The 20,065-nt window shown below is 46.3% G+C and overlaps 2 protein-coding genes and 1 long non-coding RNA gene across 5 annotated transcripts in view; 2 read left to right on the top strand and 1 right to left on the bottom strand.

The window, feature by feature from the left end:
• The window catches only part of SMIM14 (small integral membrane protein 14), a 54,114-nt gene extending 43,532 nt beyond the window's left edge, over positions 1 to 10,582 (top strand). Inside the window, exons 4-5 of one of the 2 annotated variants that reach the window (XM_073561093.1) lie at positions 629 to 780; positions 4,407 to 10,582. In XM_073561093.1, the coding sequence (XP_073417194.1) occupies positions 629 to 780; positions 4,407 to 4,445 (191 nt within the window). In that variant the 3' untranslated portion in view covers positions 4,446 to 10,582. Of the gene's footprint in view, positions 1 to 628; positions 781 to 856; positions 1,375 to 4,406 lie in introns of those variants that run through there. The other variant, XM_073561092.1, reaches the window with a different exon arrangement.
• LOC141073728 (uncharacterized) lies at positions 10,514 to 12,465 on the bottom strand. Its single transcript, XR_012227054.1, has 3 exons — positions 12,329 to 12,465; positions 10,782 to 10,842; positions 10,514 to 10,643 (listed from the first exon to the last, which is right to left on the bottom strand). It is a non-coding gene; the product is annotated as an uncharacterized lncRNA (long non-coding RNA).
• Positions 12,466 to 15,000: 2,535 nt separating this feature from the next.
• Positions 15,001 to 20,065, top strand: part of UGDH (UDP-glucose 6-dehydrogenase) — a 57,112-nt gene continuing 52,047 nt past the window's right edge. The window contains exon 1 of one of the 2 annotated variants that reach the window (XM_073561086.1): positions 15,001 to 15,153. The gene's annotated coding sequence lies outside the window, so the exon portion shown is untranslated. The remainder of the gene's footprint in view (positions 15,154 to 20,065) is intronic. The other variant, XM_073561085.1, reaches the window with a different exon arrangement.

Here is a 20,065-nt window from a genome sequence, read left to right as displayed (position 1 = left end):
ATATATATATAATCTCAAAAAAATAAAGAGAACACTAAAATACCACATCCTAGATATCACTGAGTGAAATATTCCAGTTGCAAATCTTTATTCATTACATAGTGGAATGTGTTGAGAATAGTTAAATTTAATTTTGATTTACATTGATCATTTTTAAAATCCCATGGGGTCTGGATTTGGAATGATACTCAAAATCAAAGTGAAAAAAATGACAGGCTGATGCAACTTTTAGTGTTCCCTTTATTTTTTGAGCAGTGTATATATATTGAGAATATACTTATTGAGAATATATATAACTTTTTTTTTTTTCTATCAAGTTGTATGTGATTCTCCTCCCCTTCTATCTAATATCCTATGAAGAAATTCTGTGTTGATGGGGAAAAAAGTGAGGTGGCGGGGGTCCCCACATTCAGCTTTTGAGCAAGGGTCTGTGAGACCACAGACTTTAAATGGTAATGGACCCTATTTAGCCTGTTTGCTTCCCACATCTAGCTTTTTTATTTTTTACATATTTCACTGTTTTAATTTAAATATTAATGATTTATTTTTACATTTCAATTGTAAAAATGTATTTCAAGAAAGCTCTAATCCATATATTTATTATCCAGTTGTTTTATCTTCTCACCAGTACCAGGACCCCATACTTCTTCTAGTGATGGAGGTATAAGTATTGCAATGATCGTCATGGCATGGCTTGTCATCGGTTTTACCTTGTACCTGCTGAGACCCAGAAGTCTTCGAGGATCAAGAGCGACTGGAAAACCCACTACACCACATAATGTGAGTGCTGAAAACCACTTTGCGTGTTTTTGGTTGTGTCACATGTTGTTGACCATCTTTAACTATTTTTATACAGAATTTGAAGAAGAAAAATGCAAGCTCAAAACTTCAGGTTGTTTTAGCTCCTTCTGAAGACTTCTCTACTGAAATCTCTGCTTTTCTTGCTGGCTCTGCACAGCTTGTCCTGCCAATATTCATTCTGCGTTGTGTCTGCGTGTTGCGTGCTCTCCGCTTACAATTTATAGTAGCAGAATTGGGAATGCAGCTCTGGCCTATGAGGCTACATATGAACACAGTATATTTGCTGCAAATTTGATGTGCCTATTCTGCAGCTAAGGCTAGTTTCACACTAGCGTTTCACTGATCTGTGTTGGTCTGCACACGGCCGCCGCTAAGCTCCGCCCCTGGCCGCGCCACCTTCCGGCCGCTCCGCCTATGGGCGCATGACGCTGCATGCGACTTGCGTACCCAATCTTTCGCATTGGATACGCAGGCCGTGCGCAGGTATGCGTTTGCCGGTGCATGCGTCCTTTTGATGGTGCGCCGACCTGTGCCAAACGCACCGTGTTGCATTTTGGTGCGCTTGGCGCACCGTCAAAAGGACGCATGCGTCGGCAAACTCATACCTGCGCGCGGCCTGCGTACCCAATGCTAAAGATGGGGTACGCAGGTCGCAGGTAGCGTCATGCTACCATAGGCGGAGCGGATGGGAGGAGGCGCGGCCATGGGCGGAGCTTAGCTGCGGCCATGCGCAGACCAACGCAGGTCAGTGAAACTAGCCTTAAATGTAACTTACATGGCAAGTGAATGAGATTTCACAACCTCACTCACAAAGCAAATTTTCTAAAATCCACAGCATGCCCTCTGTTATGCATTTGTCTTGCAACGCACACTTTGCAAGGCCAAAAGGTAAAATGTTAAACAAAATTGCTGGTGAAAAATGTGTGTGGCATCTGATGGTAGCCTAACGCTAGCTTTAACTCCAGGAGTCATTCAAAATAAGAAATGTGATGTATTTTTAAAGTTTCTCTGCCTTTATCTAGAATCTAGTCATCTATCTAACGTCCGGTTACAGGAAGGTTGTGCACACACAGACCTCATGACACGACTCGGTGATGTGACAAAGTTTGAGTCCCAATGCAAAATCTCCAACAATGCCCACAACTATCATGGGTCTTTAATAGTATTAGTCATCTCATTAACAATAAACAGACCTTTTGGATCTTCTTAGGCTTAGAAACCTGGTGGGACTGCTAACTTGGCACCCACTATAATTACACCCGCGGGAGGGCTCCCCTCTCCTCCTCTCGGGCCGGCCAGCGGGAGGGCTCCCCTCTCCTCCTCTCGGGCCGGCCAGCGGGAGGGCTCCCCTCTCCTCCTCTCGGGCCGGCCAGCGGGAGGGCTCCCCTCTCCTCCCTTAATTTACGTATGATCTCCAATGTATTTGTTTGCCCTCTGCTTTCGGTAAGATACATACGAGCAGCCTTATTTCCTTTGATGCATCTAGCTTTTATTTTTCATCAACCTTTCCTAAAAGTGACTGATGAAAAGGGAAGTACACAAGGCTGTGATGATATACGTGGCGTACTGACTGCCCAGCAGATCCTTTTAAAAAGGATCATTATCCTCTTGAGTAAGGTCTGATTAATTGCCCAGTATGAGTTGCAGCATTATATCGTCTACTTTGTATATTCCAATAGTGCTACAGATATGTATCCTCAGATTACACATCTACAGGAAATCTGACACTTTGACAATTTATTCAGAACCAGGACTGTGTTTTCATAAATGCACAAAACGCCTATTTTTATTGGCAACCCTGTAAGGGAGGTCACGCTTGGTCCTCAGGGCTGAAGAATAATTCATGATGTGGATACTGTGATGAAGCTGCGGCTGAGCAGAATGTTAATAGAGAACATTTTGTCTATAGGGCCCCAGAGGTGCAACAGGGCTTCTGATTAGAGGGAAAAATACCAAGTTATGAGAAAAATGTGTGTATAATAATAATAAACATAGGGCAGGCATAGAGTGGAACGTATCTGACCGACGAAGCTCGTCCTTCAGACATCTGGCAGAGTTTAGATCGCTGTTCCTCTCTAGCGTGGTCAATGACCTATAAGTTATAAGCACCATCCTCCTGTGATAAAAGGTGAGATCTTCCACCTTCAGACCTGGATTTTCCCAGGCGAGGATCAGCTCCATGGGGCCATTGCCTATGTGATTTGGTAGAGGTGGATTGTTAGTGACAGATCCCAGTGATTCCTTCCACGTTTTCAGTATTTTCACACCATAATGGCACAAAATAACATATATTCAAAATACAGATCTACTTTTTTACTTTTTCTTCTGTATGTCAGGAACACGAACGCTAAAACAACTTTTGTAGTGTTCAAAAAAAAAAAAACTTTGAATAAGAACTTTAAGCAAAGCCATAATAATGTAATTTGAGGTTATTGGGTTATTCTAATAGTGTTGTGGGTTTTTTTTTTTCAATTAAAAAAGGGCAAATGGGAGGAGATACAGATTAGATATTAGAATAAACTTTTTTACAGAGTGATCAATGAGTGGAACTGGCTGCCACGAGAAGTGGTGAGTTCTCCTTCAATGGAAGTCTTCAAACAGAGGCTGGACAGACATCTGACTGGGATGATTTAGCGAATCCTGCTTTGATCAGGGGGTTGGACCAGATGGCCCAGGAGGTCCCTTCCAACTCTACAATTCTATGAAATTTGGTTCTTCTCCAAAAAAACAGCAACAAAAAACATGTAATTTGTACTGCATGGTAATGCATTTAAAGTACACACAACAAAACAATTGTTCCCTCTCCCCCTAAAAGGTAACTGTTGTTTCAACCTCTTAAATGGGTATAAAGTAGTGATAAAAACAAGCAAGTTTGCAAAAAAACGTTTGTATAAAAAAAAAAAATTATCCTTTCCTTTTATAGCTTTACTGCTCTTTGCACAGGTTATTGGCCACCTCTGCAGATTATCAGCAGGGGCTGGTTTCCTAGGTGAGGGTTCATAGCAATTTGCTGTGTAGCTGACTGGATCGCAACATCCGGCCAGTTTCAGTGCTCCTCCAGTGCTGCAGAGGTAGCGTTACCTCTGCCTGCTGGGTGCACAGTTTGGACCAGTAGAACTAACATGACTCTGGCTTGAACTGTCAGTTTTCCAGAGCGCACTCCATTCATTCTTCATGGGATGGTCAGAGAGAGCGAATTATATTACTTTGCTTTTTTTCCCTGAAATCCCCTAGAGAATGGCTGCAGCGGTGGCACATGCTGGTGGCAATCGCTCCATTCCAATTAGTTTGATGTTGGTCCCAGCAGTCTGACTTCCTTTGAATAGGTGTTCATATTTATCTCTGGGGATAACCTTGTAACACACTTCAGCTGATGCAGAAATTATTTCTAACTACCAAGGAGGTTCCTGTCTACAACTTAGTACTTTTTATGTGAAATCTTGCATATCACAAAGAAGTTCTGCAGCAGCCTGACCAGTGCTGGGCTCCTATTGCTTCCACAGATGAGATCTGTTTTTGCATGTGCATCACTTTTAACAAGCCAGTCAATGTAGAATGACCATTGAGATGTATAGTAGGAGTAAAACTGTACCTTGTATTCACAGGATCGCAGCCATGAGCCTCCCGCTCCACCAGTAGACTAGCACCCCCGGAGCATCTCCATGGAAGATTTGCACGACCAAATGAATCGTGACTGGCCAGACTACTCTGAAGCGGATGATTATTCTTTTCTTTCCTACTAATACCTATCGGTATTGGGCATTGCATATCCTGAGATACATGGCGGATCTGGGATGTTTGGAGCATGTCGTCTTGTTCCGGATTTCCTTGCTGTAGGATAATTCTTTTCTTGTAAATTTAGACCGAATGCAACACTGTAAACTTACTAATCCCTTGTCTGGACTTTTTCAGCCTTACTATAACCCTTAGAGCTTGAGTTTTGTCATTCTGCATCCTATATGTCAGTGTTTACTGCTGTGTGAGTGTGTCTGATTTTCATGAGTTCCCATATAATCGGTGGTTACACATTTCCTAAAAGACCACAATATGTAATTATGTCCTAGTGGCAGGACATGTAGCTCCAGGCCCGTGTTCCTGACTTGTGGTAACCTCCAGGATTATGCGATTAGCATACAGATATCTTTTGGATTCATGACAGTATACAGCATTACTTTTTATTACTTCACGGTTGCTTTGTTGCACCCGATTGCTGGTGTCCTTACTATATCAGTGTAATACCTACATACCGGTAGCTGATGTGCCACTTTATTGGACGGTAACCATCCTATACTTAGAGGATCCATGGCTCTGTAGGGTGTATCTCAACACAAAATTGCATTTGTGGCCCCCTGCTGAAGAGGCCTAATCTATTTTATCCCAAAAACACAGAGAACGGACATTGAAAGTGAAGGCATGAAATGGTAAATGATAATTACCATGACCACACAGGTTGGTGAGGCCATAAGTGGCTACATATGGTCTCTGTTAGAAGGGCCTTCAAACATGGAGGTCAGGAGAACACACTAAGATGAGAGAGCTTTGGCCTGACATCTTGGGGTGCCAAGCCCCACGTAGGCCCTGGGCCTGCAACCAAAGGTTGTTTGGAAATAACTGGATTGTAGGCTCCTGGATTAGGGAGGTCTGCCACCAGCCTCATGTAGTTAGGGCTCCCCCATGACATTTTTACAAACAATAAAACCATAGCCATGATCTATACATTTCTCTGTGTGGACCCTTGTACTGTCATAGCCATTGATGTCAAATTGTGACGCATCTTCCTTACTGTAATGTTTACATTAGCCGATATACTGTCACCTTATAAAATCTAGACGCTCATAGAGGATGGAGACCTTACTAATGGTACTGTATATTGTAAAATACTGTAGATTGTTATCTTTGTCTGGTAAAGGGGGTCGCCCAGGACTTGTACACTGACTAACTATCCACATCAGACTATGGGGGTCCGACATCCACACCGATTGGTCGATTGCAGATCCTGCGGAAGTCTGATGTACACAATGAACAGAGGGGCTGGAACAGGACAGCGCCACACACTGTGTAGTGGCCATTCTCAGGTACTGCAGCTCAGCTCCTATAAACCCCTCCGCGCATTTGGACGTAACTGTACATCCTGCGCTGGGGTGACTGTGTGTGGAGAGGGCTACCTCCAAACCGGTTACTGCTAGCTATATTAAGTGGCCGGCGTCTGTCTCCGACCACGGCTGTTAGCCGGCTAGACATTGCGTCAATGTCTGATAGCGGCATTTAAACGACGTCACAGACAGGGTTGGCCCGCACAATCTCCCATCAGCTTTCCACAAAATGATTGCGGGGCACTAATGGTTTACTATGACAACCGTACCTGTTGCTGCCATCTGCGTACCCCGCTGAAGCTGTATGCTGAGCGTTAGGAGACTGCAGTTTACACTATATATTGCAATATTGTGTTATTGCAGAGTATACTATGAGTGAACGGACAATCACAGGTTCAAGTCTAAACAATAAAGCAAAAAATGATGAAGAGAAAATATGAATCACAACCCCCTTTTCTCATTAAAAATGTAGAAATTAAAAAAAAATACATTTTGCATCGCTGTGTTCATAAAAGTCCAATGTTGTAGAATATAAAATTAATGAACCCAATTGTTAAATGCCGTAATGAGAAAAAAAAATCAAAACCAGTAAAATTACAATTTCAGTCCCCTCCAAAAAAAAAAAAAAATAAAGCTTGTGGACCACAAAGTGGTATCAATCAAAACAAACTCATTGTGCAAAAAACACAGGCCGTCACTCAACTCCATCAACTTTAAAATAAAGTTTTTTTGTTTTTTGTCACCACTTAAATAAACATGTAAGTTTGAAGTTTGGTGTCTCTGTGGGTGTACTGACCTGGAGAATCTGGTTTCCACATCATAAACCCCGTAAAAGACAAACTCCTGAAAAAAGCCTTTTGGAATTGCAGATTTTTCGCTTGGCAATTTTCTTCCAGTACAGTGCAGGGTAAATTGAATTAGTGTCAATCAAATCTACACCTCTTCCCACAAAAAACAAGCCCTCATTCAGCGTTATCGGTGGAAAAAATAAGAATCAGCGTTTAAATAGAATGAGAGCTAATCTACAGTATATGAAGCTGTGCTGTGCCAGCACCATACGTTGTATACATTCGGTCACTGAAAAAGCTGGAAAAAGTTGCTCAATGGGGGTGTCGGACCCCCAACTGACCTGATGTTAATAATCTATCTCGGGGACTGGCACTCTGCACCAACTCTTTGGCCCAACCTCTACTTGGTCCAAGGCTAAGTGACCGTACCCACCTTGTCTTCTCATTGAGACCACCATGATCATCTGATGTCTCCTGCCATTCAATCCAGCATGGCGAAGGGTCTGTGACCCAAAATGTTGCACTCACAAGAAGATATATTCATGAGTGTAGTGTGTCTTTTTGGATCCGGAAAGATGCAATAAGATGCGATGTTTTGGGGCTAACCTGCTGATTTTGGAGTGCTGTTAGGTCTCTTACTACATGTTCTGACACTGATGACCTATCCCTGGGATAGAATTCCTGGACAACCCCTTTAACTGAATACGATTGATGTGTTGATTGAAACTTTTGCGATCTCTCAAAGAATAGACTATTTTTGAGATTGTGTTGGTTGTAGCTCGTAAACCTGACGCCTGTTACTTGTACTAATTCTGTGACATTCCGAATCATTAAGAGACTATGGAACATTCCATTAATGCGGAGATCTAATGTTACTTTGTGATGAGAATCCATTCTTGGCTGGTCTGAATTGGGCTTTAACAGTTTTATTAAGGCCCTTTTATATTTAGCGATGCACCAGCGATCCGACCAGCGATCCGACCCGGTCAGGATCGCTGGTGCATCGCTAAATGATCGCTAGTGAGCTTTCACACAGAAAGATCTCACAGCGATGACGCAGCGCACGATACTCACCTTTCACACACAGCGATCCTGACGTCCTCCCGCCCACGTCCACACGTCGCTCGTCGTCACAGCAGGAAATCTCAGCAGGAAGCGCCCGACGAGAAATGGAGCCGGACATTCTCGCGCGATCAGCGATGGACAGCGGGGGAGCCGGTCGTTGGTAAGTATCACACATAGTGATATCGCTAGCAATATCGCTATAACGTCACAAAACCAGTGACGTTTTAGCGATATTGCTAGCGATATCGCTTAGTGTAAAACCCCCTTTACCTAAGTAACAATTCCTACGTGCCAGAGCTGCTGCTTTTATCCTAATCCCCCATACAAATTAAATGGCTATCAGCTAAACGATTTTTGACAAACTCCCATACAAAGGAATGCTTGGCGGAGGGCTCCCGTGTACTCCATGAGAGCAGATCCCGGTCCCCACTGACTGGTGCTTATCTCTAGGTATCACAAAGTGATCGGATCCTTCTCTCCCCCGCAACATCCTCTATTGGGAAGAGTCTGGAGACCCCCCCCCCCCCCCCCCCCATTCACATTAGATTGTCGGCTAACCAATGTTTGTTTAACCTGTATGGCAGTGAAACGGCAAGAAACATCTAACTTAGTTGTGAGGGGTATGATTGGTAACTCACGAGTCCTCGTGACAGGGATTGAGTGATATCTGTAACCAGGCCAATCTGTCCTCAGCTACCGGTCATGTTGCGTTCTGGATGTACGCCATTATGGGTCACTGTCCGTAACCATTAGGTTGGCTAAATATTGCACACCAGAAAGAAAAAAAAAACTTGGGGAAGGGTATAGCAAAATGCTACCTGACAAAATGCTAAACTCTGAGTCCTGGTCCAAAATGTGAGCAATTCCAATAAAACTAGAACCACAGACACCTGTAAGGGGGCCAGAATCCCCTGCCTGACCATGGGTCTCCTAACAGCGACATCTGTACATTTACACTGGCCAGTAATAGCTGTTAAGTGACTGATTGTCCTGTGCCCATACAATATCATTGTTCTCTGCAGCACATCTGTTTACAAAGGACAATGTGCTGCCGAGAACGATTTTATATATATTTTTTTTTTTTCCAAAGAAAGCTTGCTAATCATTTCACCCATCCAATGAGCGTTTTGCTTGACTATCTTGTGATTGGCAGCCTGTTTAGACATGCTGATATTTGTGAATGAGCATTCCTAGGACTCTCTATAAACGGCTGCTGGAAATCCACCCTAAAAGGCTGTTAGGTCAGCTCGGGAGACCCACAGTCAGGCCATAACATGACTGTAAAATACGGCTCGTATGCGATTGTGTGAGTCAGAAAAGCTGAGATTACTGACGATCAAGTCTAAACAATGTAGCTCTGGACAGTAATATAGTATGGGGAAGGATAAATCCAGTGATCAGTAATGACATGCTTCATGACTGTGAATAGCTTGGAGGGGGTCCACTACTTTTAACGTTGATGGTCTATCCTTAGGACAGCTCATCACTGTCTGATCAGAGGGGGTGCGATACCTGGAGCTGCACAGCTCTGCCAACTGTACAGTAGCTGGGTACTGCACATCTCTATTCAAATCAGTAGGGGCTGGATGTGCAGTACCCAGCTGTGGCCACTAAACAGTAGATGGAGCTATGCAATTCCACAACTGGTCCATTGAATCTGACACCTAGCACAGGTGATCTGGGGGGGGGGTGTTGGGTGTCGTACCCCCACCGATCAGACATCAATGTTAAAATAGTGGACAACCTCCTTAATTCTGAAAACAAGACTGCTCATTTGCACATTCTGTTAAATGGATAACCATCTCTTTAAACAAATCAAGGGATAACAAAATGTAAATTGGGCATCTGATACAATTGATGGTGTTGCTTTTACCTGTGAATATCAAAGCCTTTTGCCAACAAAACTATTTGCATAAATCCAAAGACAATCTAATGTTGTAGGAGCCAGTGGGTGAAAGATAAAGCTGGCCATACACAGTAGATAGCTGGTGTATGGTGGGCCTTTAATGTACTTGACCAACATTTCATAAAGTATCTGTCATGTCTTGGAATATTTCCATATGGCATCATCTCAGTACGATAGAAATCTGCCCAAATGGCCATTATCAACCTAATAGCAGCATAAGTGTTTTGTAAAATGTAGGAGACCTTACTATACTCCAGGCCTGTACAGTCTCTATAGCGTCGGTCCCAAACTTGTATCTCTTCAGCTGTTGCTGCATGGTGAGAGTTGTAGTCTTGGGTCCAATGGAGAACCACAGCTTTGGGACCTGACTGAGTTAAGAACAATCACAAGAATGGTAACACAGCTTAAATAGTTTTATGGGACTTTATTATTGTTGGCTTATCCCTAAGGTCAGATATCAGTCAGATTATTGGGGTGGACTCTCGTCACCCCAATTGATTTACTAATTGATGGGGTTATGGTGCACTGCTGAACAGCCGCGGCGACTCGAGCATACTTTTCGAGCACGCCGAAAATACTCGATTAGGACACGAGCATGCTCGAATAACACCTTGTCCTATCACGCTCGCTAATCACTAATCTAAAGACTAGACATATCTTCACATTTTGATTGCGGTCTATAGAAACCTACGACTGATGATTCGCTCTCATTGTCCACATCCAGCCCTGCCTTCTCACCTTATATGTAGGAACTGTATGCTGTTACATTTACTATTTGTCCTCGTTAATATCATAATGATTCCAGTTGCTTATAGTAATTACGCCAAACAAAAAGCTGCTGATTGTGCCATGAGGATTACAAATAATTCAGAGTAAAGGGCTTGTACTATGCACTTTCTATTGACTTAATAAACAATGATTACACTTTGGTCCTGTCTGGGTTATTTTTTTAGTCTTTAACATAAAAACTTGCTGAGTTCATGATGACATCTGTAAAATAAGAAGTAATGGCAGTTATATATATATAGTGTCTTTTCACATATAATATATGCAGTATAGGTAACGTACAGAGAATGCCGCAACAATGTAATCAGATTTATAGAGATTTGAATGTCAATACATTCTCACCTAGATCAGTGTGAATCCAATGCCGAGTCTGCCACAGACTTCCCCATACCAGTAGCAAAACCTAAGAAATGAGCCGGAGCAGAAGTTGGTATACATGCAAAGTATGAGATAATCTGCGTAAGCCTGGCCTATAGGGGCAGCACTTTCAAAAAGAGAAACCAAAAAAGCACGGAAGCATATGCAGTAATAAATGGGTCTAACTTTATTAAATACAAATAAAATAGAAATCATTAAAAGGGAATCTGTCACCTCATTTTTGGCCTATAATCTGCAGCCACAACCATCATGGGTTTATCTACAGCATTCTGAAATGCTGGAGATAAGCCCCCGATGTAACCTGAAAGATAAGAAAAACGAGTTAGATTATACTCACCCGGGGATCCGGTCCGATGGGTGTCGCGGTCCTGGTCCGGTGCCTCCCATCTTCATACGACTATGTCCTCCTTACTTCTGCAGCGGCTCCTGCGCAGGCGTACTTTATCTGCCCTGTTGAGGGCAGAATAAAGTACTGCAGTGTGCAGGCGCTGGACCTCTCTGACCTTTCCCGGTGCCTGAGCACTGCAGTACTTTACTCTGCCCTCAAGAGGGCAGAGAAAGAAAGTACACACCTGCGCCGGAGCCACAGCAGAAGTAAGGAGGAGGACGTCATCTCTAGAAGATGGGAGGTGCCAGACCGCGACACCCACAGCACCCACCCCCTGGTGAGTATAATACAACTCATTTTTCTTCTCTTTCAGGTTACATCGAGGGCTTATCTACAGCATTACAGAATGCTGTAGATAAGCCCCTGATGGCGGTGGCCGCAGCTTAGGGTACCGTTACACCTAGTGATGCACCAGCGATCCCGACTAGCGATATGACGCGGTCAGGATCTCACCAGCGACATCGCTGGGGACGGGGTTCGCTACTTACCTGTCAGACGAGGCGATCCTGCGTCCTCCTGCCCGGCTCCACGCGTCGCTCGTCGTCACAGCAGGAAGCTGACAACGAGAAATGATCCAGGACCTTCTCGCGCGATCAGCGATAACCAGCGGGGGAGCCGGTCGGAGGTAAGTATCACATGCAGCGATATCGCTAGCAATATCGCTGCTACGTCACAAAATCAGTGACTTTACAGCGATATTGCTAGCGATATCGCAGTGTGTAACGGGAGCTTTAGTGGCCGAAAATGGGGTGACAGATTTATCTTTAAAAGTGAAAAACTGGAAGTGACAGAGGCCTCATGCATCAAGGTCTGTGGAGTAGATATATCATACAAGGCAGAGCAAATCTCATATACAAAGGGCTGGCAAGAAGAGTAGATGGTATAAAAAAAAAAAAAAAAATCTGTAGGCGTAAACTGTCAAATACCCAAGTGGGATATAAGTATAGGAATGATTGAGAGAACCTCTGCCTTACAAATCAGTTACTCAGAGACATTTATAAAGTGTACAGATCAGCAAAAATAATGGTAGAATGGATATGAGGTATTCTCGGGTACAGAAGTACATACAAGGTAATGTAGACAAGTGTCATGAATAGCTGCAATAAGTACTAATCCATACAACCTTGAAGTAGTGGGGTATGGGTTCCCCAATGCACGTTTCGCGTCAGCTTCTTCAGGGGAGATACATAGAGGATCTGCGGAAGCTTTATATTATGTAGTCACACTCCAATGAGAAGGAATTACGCAGTGAAAGCGACGCTTCCTGAATCCTGAGGCCACACTGGACCGGAAATCATGGGCGTCGGCCTACCATGTCACATGGCCCCGGCCAACTCGTCAGCCGAGGGGAGGGGGACTGACGCTATGTGGACGCGTTCCCATGACAACCGCATACGGGTCAACCCACAGGCGCGTACATTGCGTATGTGAGATGCAGAGTCTGCATGCACAGTGTTAGAGCACGTTCACATTATGGGCATTTAACAGAGAAAACCTAAGATCAAAACAAAAGGAGGATATACCCTGCAGTAAGTAAGTAAACAGTAATAGTACATGTAAATAACATAGGTTGCTTAGTAAACACTTTTTGATCAAAAAAGCCATCCCACTGCGAGAAGGTGTGCCCCAATTGGGACCAGTCCAGGTTTTGTCTGTTAAATGGCCACAATGTGAACATGCTCCTATTTGCAAGTATACAAACCCATGCTGCGGCTCATTTATTTGCTTTTGCTTTAGTTTCTTGTACTTTGTACAAACAGTGGCGTGTCTCCCCTTTTTTGAGCTAGATATTTCATCTATATAGCTGCTCATAGGCAGGTATCTGGAACAGTTGGGCCTGTCATCTGGCACAAGGTGAATTTTTGATACTACAGGACAGAATCTGTCCCGATTGGGTACACCTAGTTGCGGTGGAATTGCTTTTACATTTTTTTTTTAATGAAAAACACTTTACTAAGTACCCTATGTTATTTATATGTACTGTTACTATTCACTTACTGCAGGGTATATGCTCATTTTGTATCTATCTTAGGTTTTGTCAGTACCGAAACACAGGCGAAGTTGCTCAATATCCCCAAAAAAGGCCAGCTCAGCCCAGTGTGTGTGTCTCAATGGTAGGGGACCACCGTAGCCCATCACCTTGCAGCAGTTTTTCTCACAGCAGGCATGTAACCCCCCCCCCCCCCCCGATTCTTATCTGCAGATTACAGACTATAGTGGCTCACCTTATCATGCCCCTCTCACAATGATAGGTCCCCATACACATTGACAGCTATCTCTCCTGACTCCTCCTGCTTTCTGTATGAGAATGGCTGCCAGACAAATCTGGTAACACTTTATCTCGGGGAAGAACAAAAGGATCAGCTCTTGAAATTCCAATGGCTGGTTGCACCCCCAACATCATCTGACTGCGTGGGGGAGAGAGTTGTCAGCCCCCGTAAACATTAGGCTGGCAGCAAATTTAGCTGATTAGTCTGTGATGGAGGCAGTAAGGCCCTGTTCACACGTCCGTTAATCCGTTCCATTTAGAACAGGCAGAATTGGGATTTCTGTGCGTTTCTCTTTCATACTGAAGCAGGGAGGCCCTGTTCCTTTATATGGGGTCTGTCCTAAATGAGAAACTTCTGCTCTAAAAAAATAAATGGAAACCAGATGGACTCTCTATGAATGAATGGGGCTCCTCTATTTCCATTGGAAACCAACGGATCCCAATTGTGTTTGTTCTAGATGGAACAGAAAAGCTAAAAAAGATAAACGGACTTGTGCGCAGAAAAGACCCTAAATGAAGAGATCCTCATAATAACACAGTTTAATTGAGCAATTTCTTTCCAAAGACCACATACGGCAATCAGACTAGGTCCTTAGAACATGAAGACATGTATTAATTCTTAGTAAAATCAAATAAAATGAAAATAATTGTGCTGCAAATTATGCAGCAAAATTAAACATTTCGACCTTGTCATAATGTCACTGTAAAAGAAAGGACAACATATGAGAGAGGTTACAGATGATAATGTATGTAATAAACAAATGTCCCAGTTGCCATATACATGGCAAATTAAATAACATAATACCAAATAAAGGATATACAAGTCATATTTACAGAATATATTACTTTACAATAATATGCATAATGATATTGTGAGGCAGTGATGCCTGTTACAGCTAGGGAGCGCTGTGTGTTCTCCCCAGGATATGCACGGAGGCGTATTGAGGCTATGGGAATGCATTGCGGTCACAGGAGTAGCTGGGATTGCAATGGTGAAGCAGTGACCGATGTTACAGGTAGGGGTCGCTGTGTAGTCTCCCCAGGATATGCACGGAGGGGTATGAAGGCCATAGGTGTGCATGGCAGTCACGAGCGTAGCTGTGACTGCAATGCAGACATAATAAAAGTATGTGTTAGTTTTGAACACAGGGCCTCCATCAAGGCATCACTACCCTAACTGCTGTATGGGACCCGGTGAGCAGCAGTACAGAAGGGGGCCCGCAGGTCAGAGGCCCAGCTCCTGTGCTTCTAGTCATCGGGCCCCAAGTGCTATGCGCTGCGGCCGGACTTGGACATGTTAGTGTCCAAGACAGAGGTAGAGAAAACCTGCTCTGGATGTGTGTATGAAACAGATTGCAGTATGATAGTGTTGCAGTCTGTTCCATTCCAGATCCAGGTTTTCCATGTGGCTGAAAGCCACAGGTTGCTGTGATAAAAGCCCTTCAGGTAAGGGTTAGTGAGTTCAGAGTGAATGGTGCTTAATGAGTCTCAGGTGTGTCAGGGCCAGAGAGAGGCCTGGCAACCCACAGTGTACACAGAGATGCAAGTCGTCCACGGTGACTTGTCTCTGATGTGGACAGTCCTGTGCCCCAAAGAAGACTGGCGTGTAACAACTGCAAAACAGGTGGATATGGTGCCCGGCTGCGATCCGGAAGATATCCTTGACTGTGTACGGCTGTGTGAGTAAAGAGACTGATACAGCGGTGCCGGACACACACGGGAACTTGTCACAGGAAGACTAGTGTGTGTAGTGCCTGCAACATGTAATGCTGTGTGAATAGAGTCTTGTATACAGTGCATAGACACCTGCGGGAACTAGTCAGAGGAGGACTAGCGTGTTTAGTGTCTGTAAAATGAAGGATGCCGTATAATATATATTCTGCAAATGGTGAAATGGATACTAATGTGTGAAGATAACACATTAAAGAGATGTTTGAATTTTGTGGGTCGGTGTCTCTTCACTGCATACGGGGCTACTGCTGCCTTACAATATATAGATCCAGGGCCGGATTAAGGTTGGTGGGGTTGGTGGGGGCCCCTGGGCAGAAAATCTGGTGGGGGCCCCCATATCATTAACATTTTAGCCATAACAGTTGAGCGCGAACTGTAGCACTTAGATGTACAATCTAATCTTATCCTCTTGTTCTGCCACATTTCCACCACCACCATCATTGCATTCTCACCCACCACCCCATCATTGCCCTCTCGACCATCACCCCATCATTGTCTTCTCCCCATCACTGCCTTCTCCATCACCCCATCACTGCCTTCTCCATCACCCCATCACTGCTTTCTCCCCATCACTCCCATCATTGCCTGCTCCATCACTCCCATCATTGTCTGCGCCATCACCCCCATCATTGCCTGCTCTATCACGCCATCACTCCCATCACTGCCTTCTCCATCACCCCATCACTGCCTTCCCCCATCACTCCCATCGCTGCCTTCCCCCATCACCCCCATCGCTGCCTTGCTCCATCACCCCCATCACTGCCTGCTCCATCACCCCCATCACTGCCTGCTCCATCACTCCATCACCCCCATAATTGCCTGCTCCATCACCCCCATAATTGCCTGCTCCATCACCCCCATCATTGTCTGCTCCATCACCCCATAATTGCCTGCTCCATCACTCCCATCATTGCCTTCTCCATCACCCCATCACTGCGTGCTCCATCACCGCCTTCCCCCATCATTGCCTGCTCCATAACCCCCATCATTGCCTGCTCCATAACCCCCATCATTGCCTGCTCCATAACCCCCATCACTGCCTGCTCCATAACCCCCATCACTGCCTGCTCCATAACCCCCATCACTGCCTGCTCCATCACCCCCATCATTGCCTGCTCCATCACCCCATAACTCCCATCATTGTCTGCTCCATCACCCCCATCATTGTCTGCTCCATCACCCCCATCATTGTCTGCTCCATCACCCCCATCATTGTCTGCTCCATCACCCCCATCATTGTCTGCTCCATCACCCCCATCATTGTCTGCTCCATCACCCCATCACTCCCATCATTGCCTTCTCCATCACCCCATCACTGCCTGCTCCATCACCCCCATCACTGCCTGCTCCACCACCCCATCATTGCCCTCTCGACCATCACCCCATCATTGTCTTCTCCCCATCACTGCCTTCTCCATCACCCCATCACTGCCTTCTCCATCACCCCATCACTGCTTTCTCCCCATCACTCCCATCATTGCCTGCTCCATCACTCCCATCATTGTCTGCGCCATCACCCCCATCATTGCCTGCTCCATCACCCCATCATTGCCCTCTCGACCATCACCCCATCATTGTCTTCTCCCCATCACTGCCTTCTCCATCACTCCCATCACTGCCTTCTCCATCACCCCATCACTGCCTTCCCCCATCACTCCCATCGCTGCCTTCCCCCATCACCCCCATCGCTGCCTTCCCCCATCACCCCCATCACTGCCTGCTCCATCACCCCCATCACTGCCTGCTCCATCACCCCATCACTGCCTGCTCCATCACTCCATCACCCCCATAATTGCCTGCTCCATCACCCCCATAATTGCCTGCTCCATCACCCCCATCATTGTCTGCTCCATCACCCCATAATTGCCTGCTCCATCACTCCCATCATTGCCTTCTCCATCACCCCATCACTGCGTGCTCCATCACCGCCTTCCCCCATCATTGCCTGCTCCATCACCCCCATCATTGCCTGCTCCATCACCCCATCATTGCCTGCTCCATAACCCCCATCATTGCCTTCTCCATAACCCCCATCACTGCCTGCTCCATAACCCCCATCACTGCCTGCTCCATCACCCCCATCATTGCCTGCTCCATCACCCCATAACTCCCATCATTGTCTGCTCCATCACCCCCATCATTGTCTGCTCCATCACCCCCATCATTGTCTGCTCCATCACCCCCATCATTGTCTGCTCCATCACCCCCATCATTGTCTGCTCCATCACCCCCATCATTGTCTGCTCCATCACCCCCATCATTGTCTGCTCCATCACCCCCATCATTGTCTGCTCCATCACCCCCATCATTGTCTGCTCCATCACCCCCATCATTGTCTGCTCCATCACTCCCATCATTGTCTGCTCCATCACTCCCATCATTGTCTGCTCCATCACTCCCATCATTGCCTGCTCCATCACTCCCATCACTGCCTGCTCCATCACCCCCATCATTGTCTGCTCCATCACCCCCATCATTGTCTGCTCCATCACCCCCATCATTGTCTGCTCCATCACCCCCATCATTGTCTGCTCCATCACCCCCATCATTGTCTGCTCCATCACCCCCATCATTGTCTGCTCCATCACCCCCATCATTGTCTGCTCCATCACCCCATCATTGCCTGCTCCATCACCCCATCACTCCCATCATTGCCTTCTCCATCACTCCCATCACCCCCATCATTGTCTGCTCCATCACCCCCATCATTGTCTGCTCCATCACCCCCATCATTGTCTGCTCCATCACTCCCATCATTGTCTGCTCCATCACTCCCATCATTGCCTGCTCCATCACTCCCATCATTGTCTGCTCCATCACTCCCATCATTGTCTGCTCCATCACCCCCATCATTGTCTGCTCCATCACCCCCATCATTGTCTGCTCCATCACCCCCATCATTGTCTGCTCCATCACCCCCATCATTGTCTGCTCCATCACCCCATCATTGTCTGCTCCATCACCCCATCATTGCCTGCTCCATCACCCCATCACTCCCATCATTGCCTTCTCCATCACTCCCATCACCCCCATCATTGCCTGCTCCATCACCCCCATCATTGCCTGCTCCATCACCCCATAACTCCCATCATTGTCTGCTCCATCACCCCCATCATTGTCTGCTCCATCACCCCCATCATTGTCTGCTCCATCACCCCCATCATTGTCTGCTCCATCACCCCCATCATTGTCTGCTCCATCACCCCCATCATTGTCTGCTCCATCACCCCCATCATTGTCTGCTCCATCACCCCCATCATTGTCTGCTCCATCACCCCCATCATTGTCTGCTCCATCACCCCCATCATTGTCTGCTCCATCACTCCCATCATTGCCTGCTCCATCACTCCCATCACTGCCTGCTCCATCACTCCCATCACTGCCTGCTCCATCACCCCCATCATTGCCTGCTCCACCACCCCATCACTCCCATCACTGCCTGCTCCATCACTCCCATCACTGCCTGCTCCATCACCCCCATCACTGCCTGCTCCATCACCCCCATCACTGCCTGCTCCATCACCCCCATCACTGCCTGCTCCATCACCCCCATCACTGCCTGCTCCATCACCCCCATCACTGCCTGCTCCATCACCCCCATCACTGCCTGCTCCATCACCCCCATCACTGCCTGCTCCATCACCCCCATCACTGCCTTCTCCATCACCCCCATCACTGCCTTCTCCATCACCCCCATCATTGTCTGCTCCATCACCCCATCACTGCCTGCTCCTTCACCCCCATCATTGCCTGCTCCTTCACCCCATCACTGCCTTCTAGACCATCACTCCCATGTCCCATCACTGCCTCTGCCTGCTCCATCATACATACATACATACATACATACATACACTGATACACACATACATACACACACAAGACACCACCTCTCTCCTCTCACCTGTCCTCCGCAGCATCGCCAGCGCTTCCTCCCTCACACAGCAGCGGCCGCTGAATGATGACGTGTGAAAACAGGAAGCGCGGCCTCCGGGCAGGAAGCAGGACGGACCCTTGCCGGCCGCTCCGTTCCTGCTATTCACTGACGGCGTCTAATATTTATCCTCGCGCTGCGTTGGCGGTCGCTGCCCAGTGGTGGGGGCCCCCTTAGAAGCTCTTGTGGTGGGGGCCCCGGGGCTGAAGCCCCGCCTGCCCCTCCTATAATCCGGCCCTGTATAGATCTAATATATGTGTAATCTATCAGGTAATTAACTTTATATGATTAGAGGCGGTGACATTGTATAGTCGTTCTAATGACAGAAGGAGCTTGCAGATATTGAGACCATGGATACAAGAGAATGTATTTACACCTTTGGCCTGGGACAGCTCATAGAATCTCATGGCTTTCAGTATCATCTTTATGCTGATGACACACAGATCTACATCTCTGGACCAGATATCACCTCCCTACTAACCAGAATCCCTCAATGTCTGTCCACTATTTCATCCTTCTTCTCCACTAGATATCTGAAACTCAACATGGACAAAACAGAATTCATCATCTTTCCCCCATCCCACGTGACCCCCCTACGAACCTATCAATTACAGTAAATGACTGCCCACTCTCCCCAGTCCCACAAGCTCGCTGCCTCGGAGTAATCCTTGATGCTGATCTCTCCTTCAAACCACATATCCAAACCCTTTCCACTTCCTGCCGACTTCAACTCAAAAATATTTCACGCATCCGTTCATTCCTCACCCAAGAATCTGCAAAAACCCTAGTCCATGCCCTCATCATCTCTCGCCTTGACTACTGCAACCTCATGCTCTGCGGCCTCCCCTCAAACACTCTCGCACCCCTCCAATCTATTCTAAACTCTGCTGCCCGACTAATCCACCTGTCCCCCCGCTATTCCCCAGCTT

The sequence above is a fragment of the Dendrobates tinctorius genome, unplaced genomic scaffold, assembly GCF_039654945.1.
Source record: "Dendrobates tinctorius isolate UK_male_01 unplaced genomic scaffold, ASM3965494v1 ptg000314l, whole genome shotgun sequence".
Lineage (NCBI taxonomy): Eukaryota > Metazoa > Chordata > Amphibia > Anura > Dendrobatidae > Dendrobates > Dendrobates tinctorius.
This window is presented reverse-complemented; position numbering and strand designations above follow the sequence as displayed.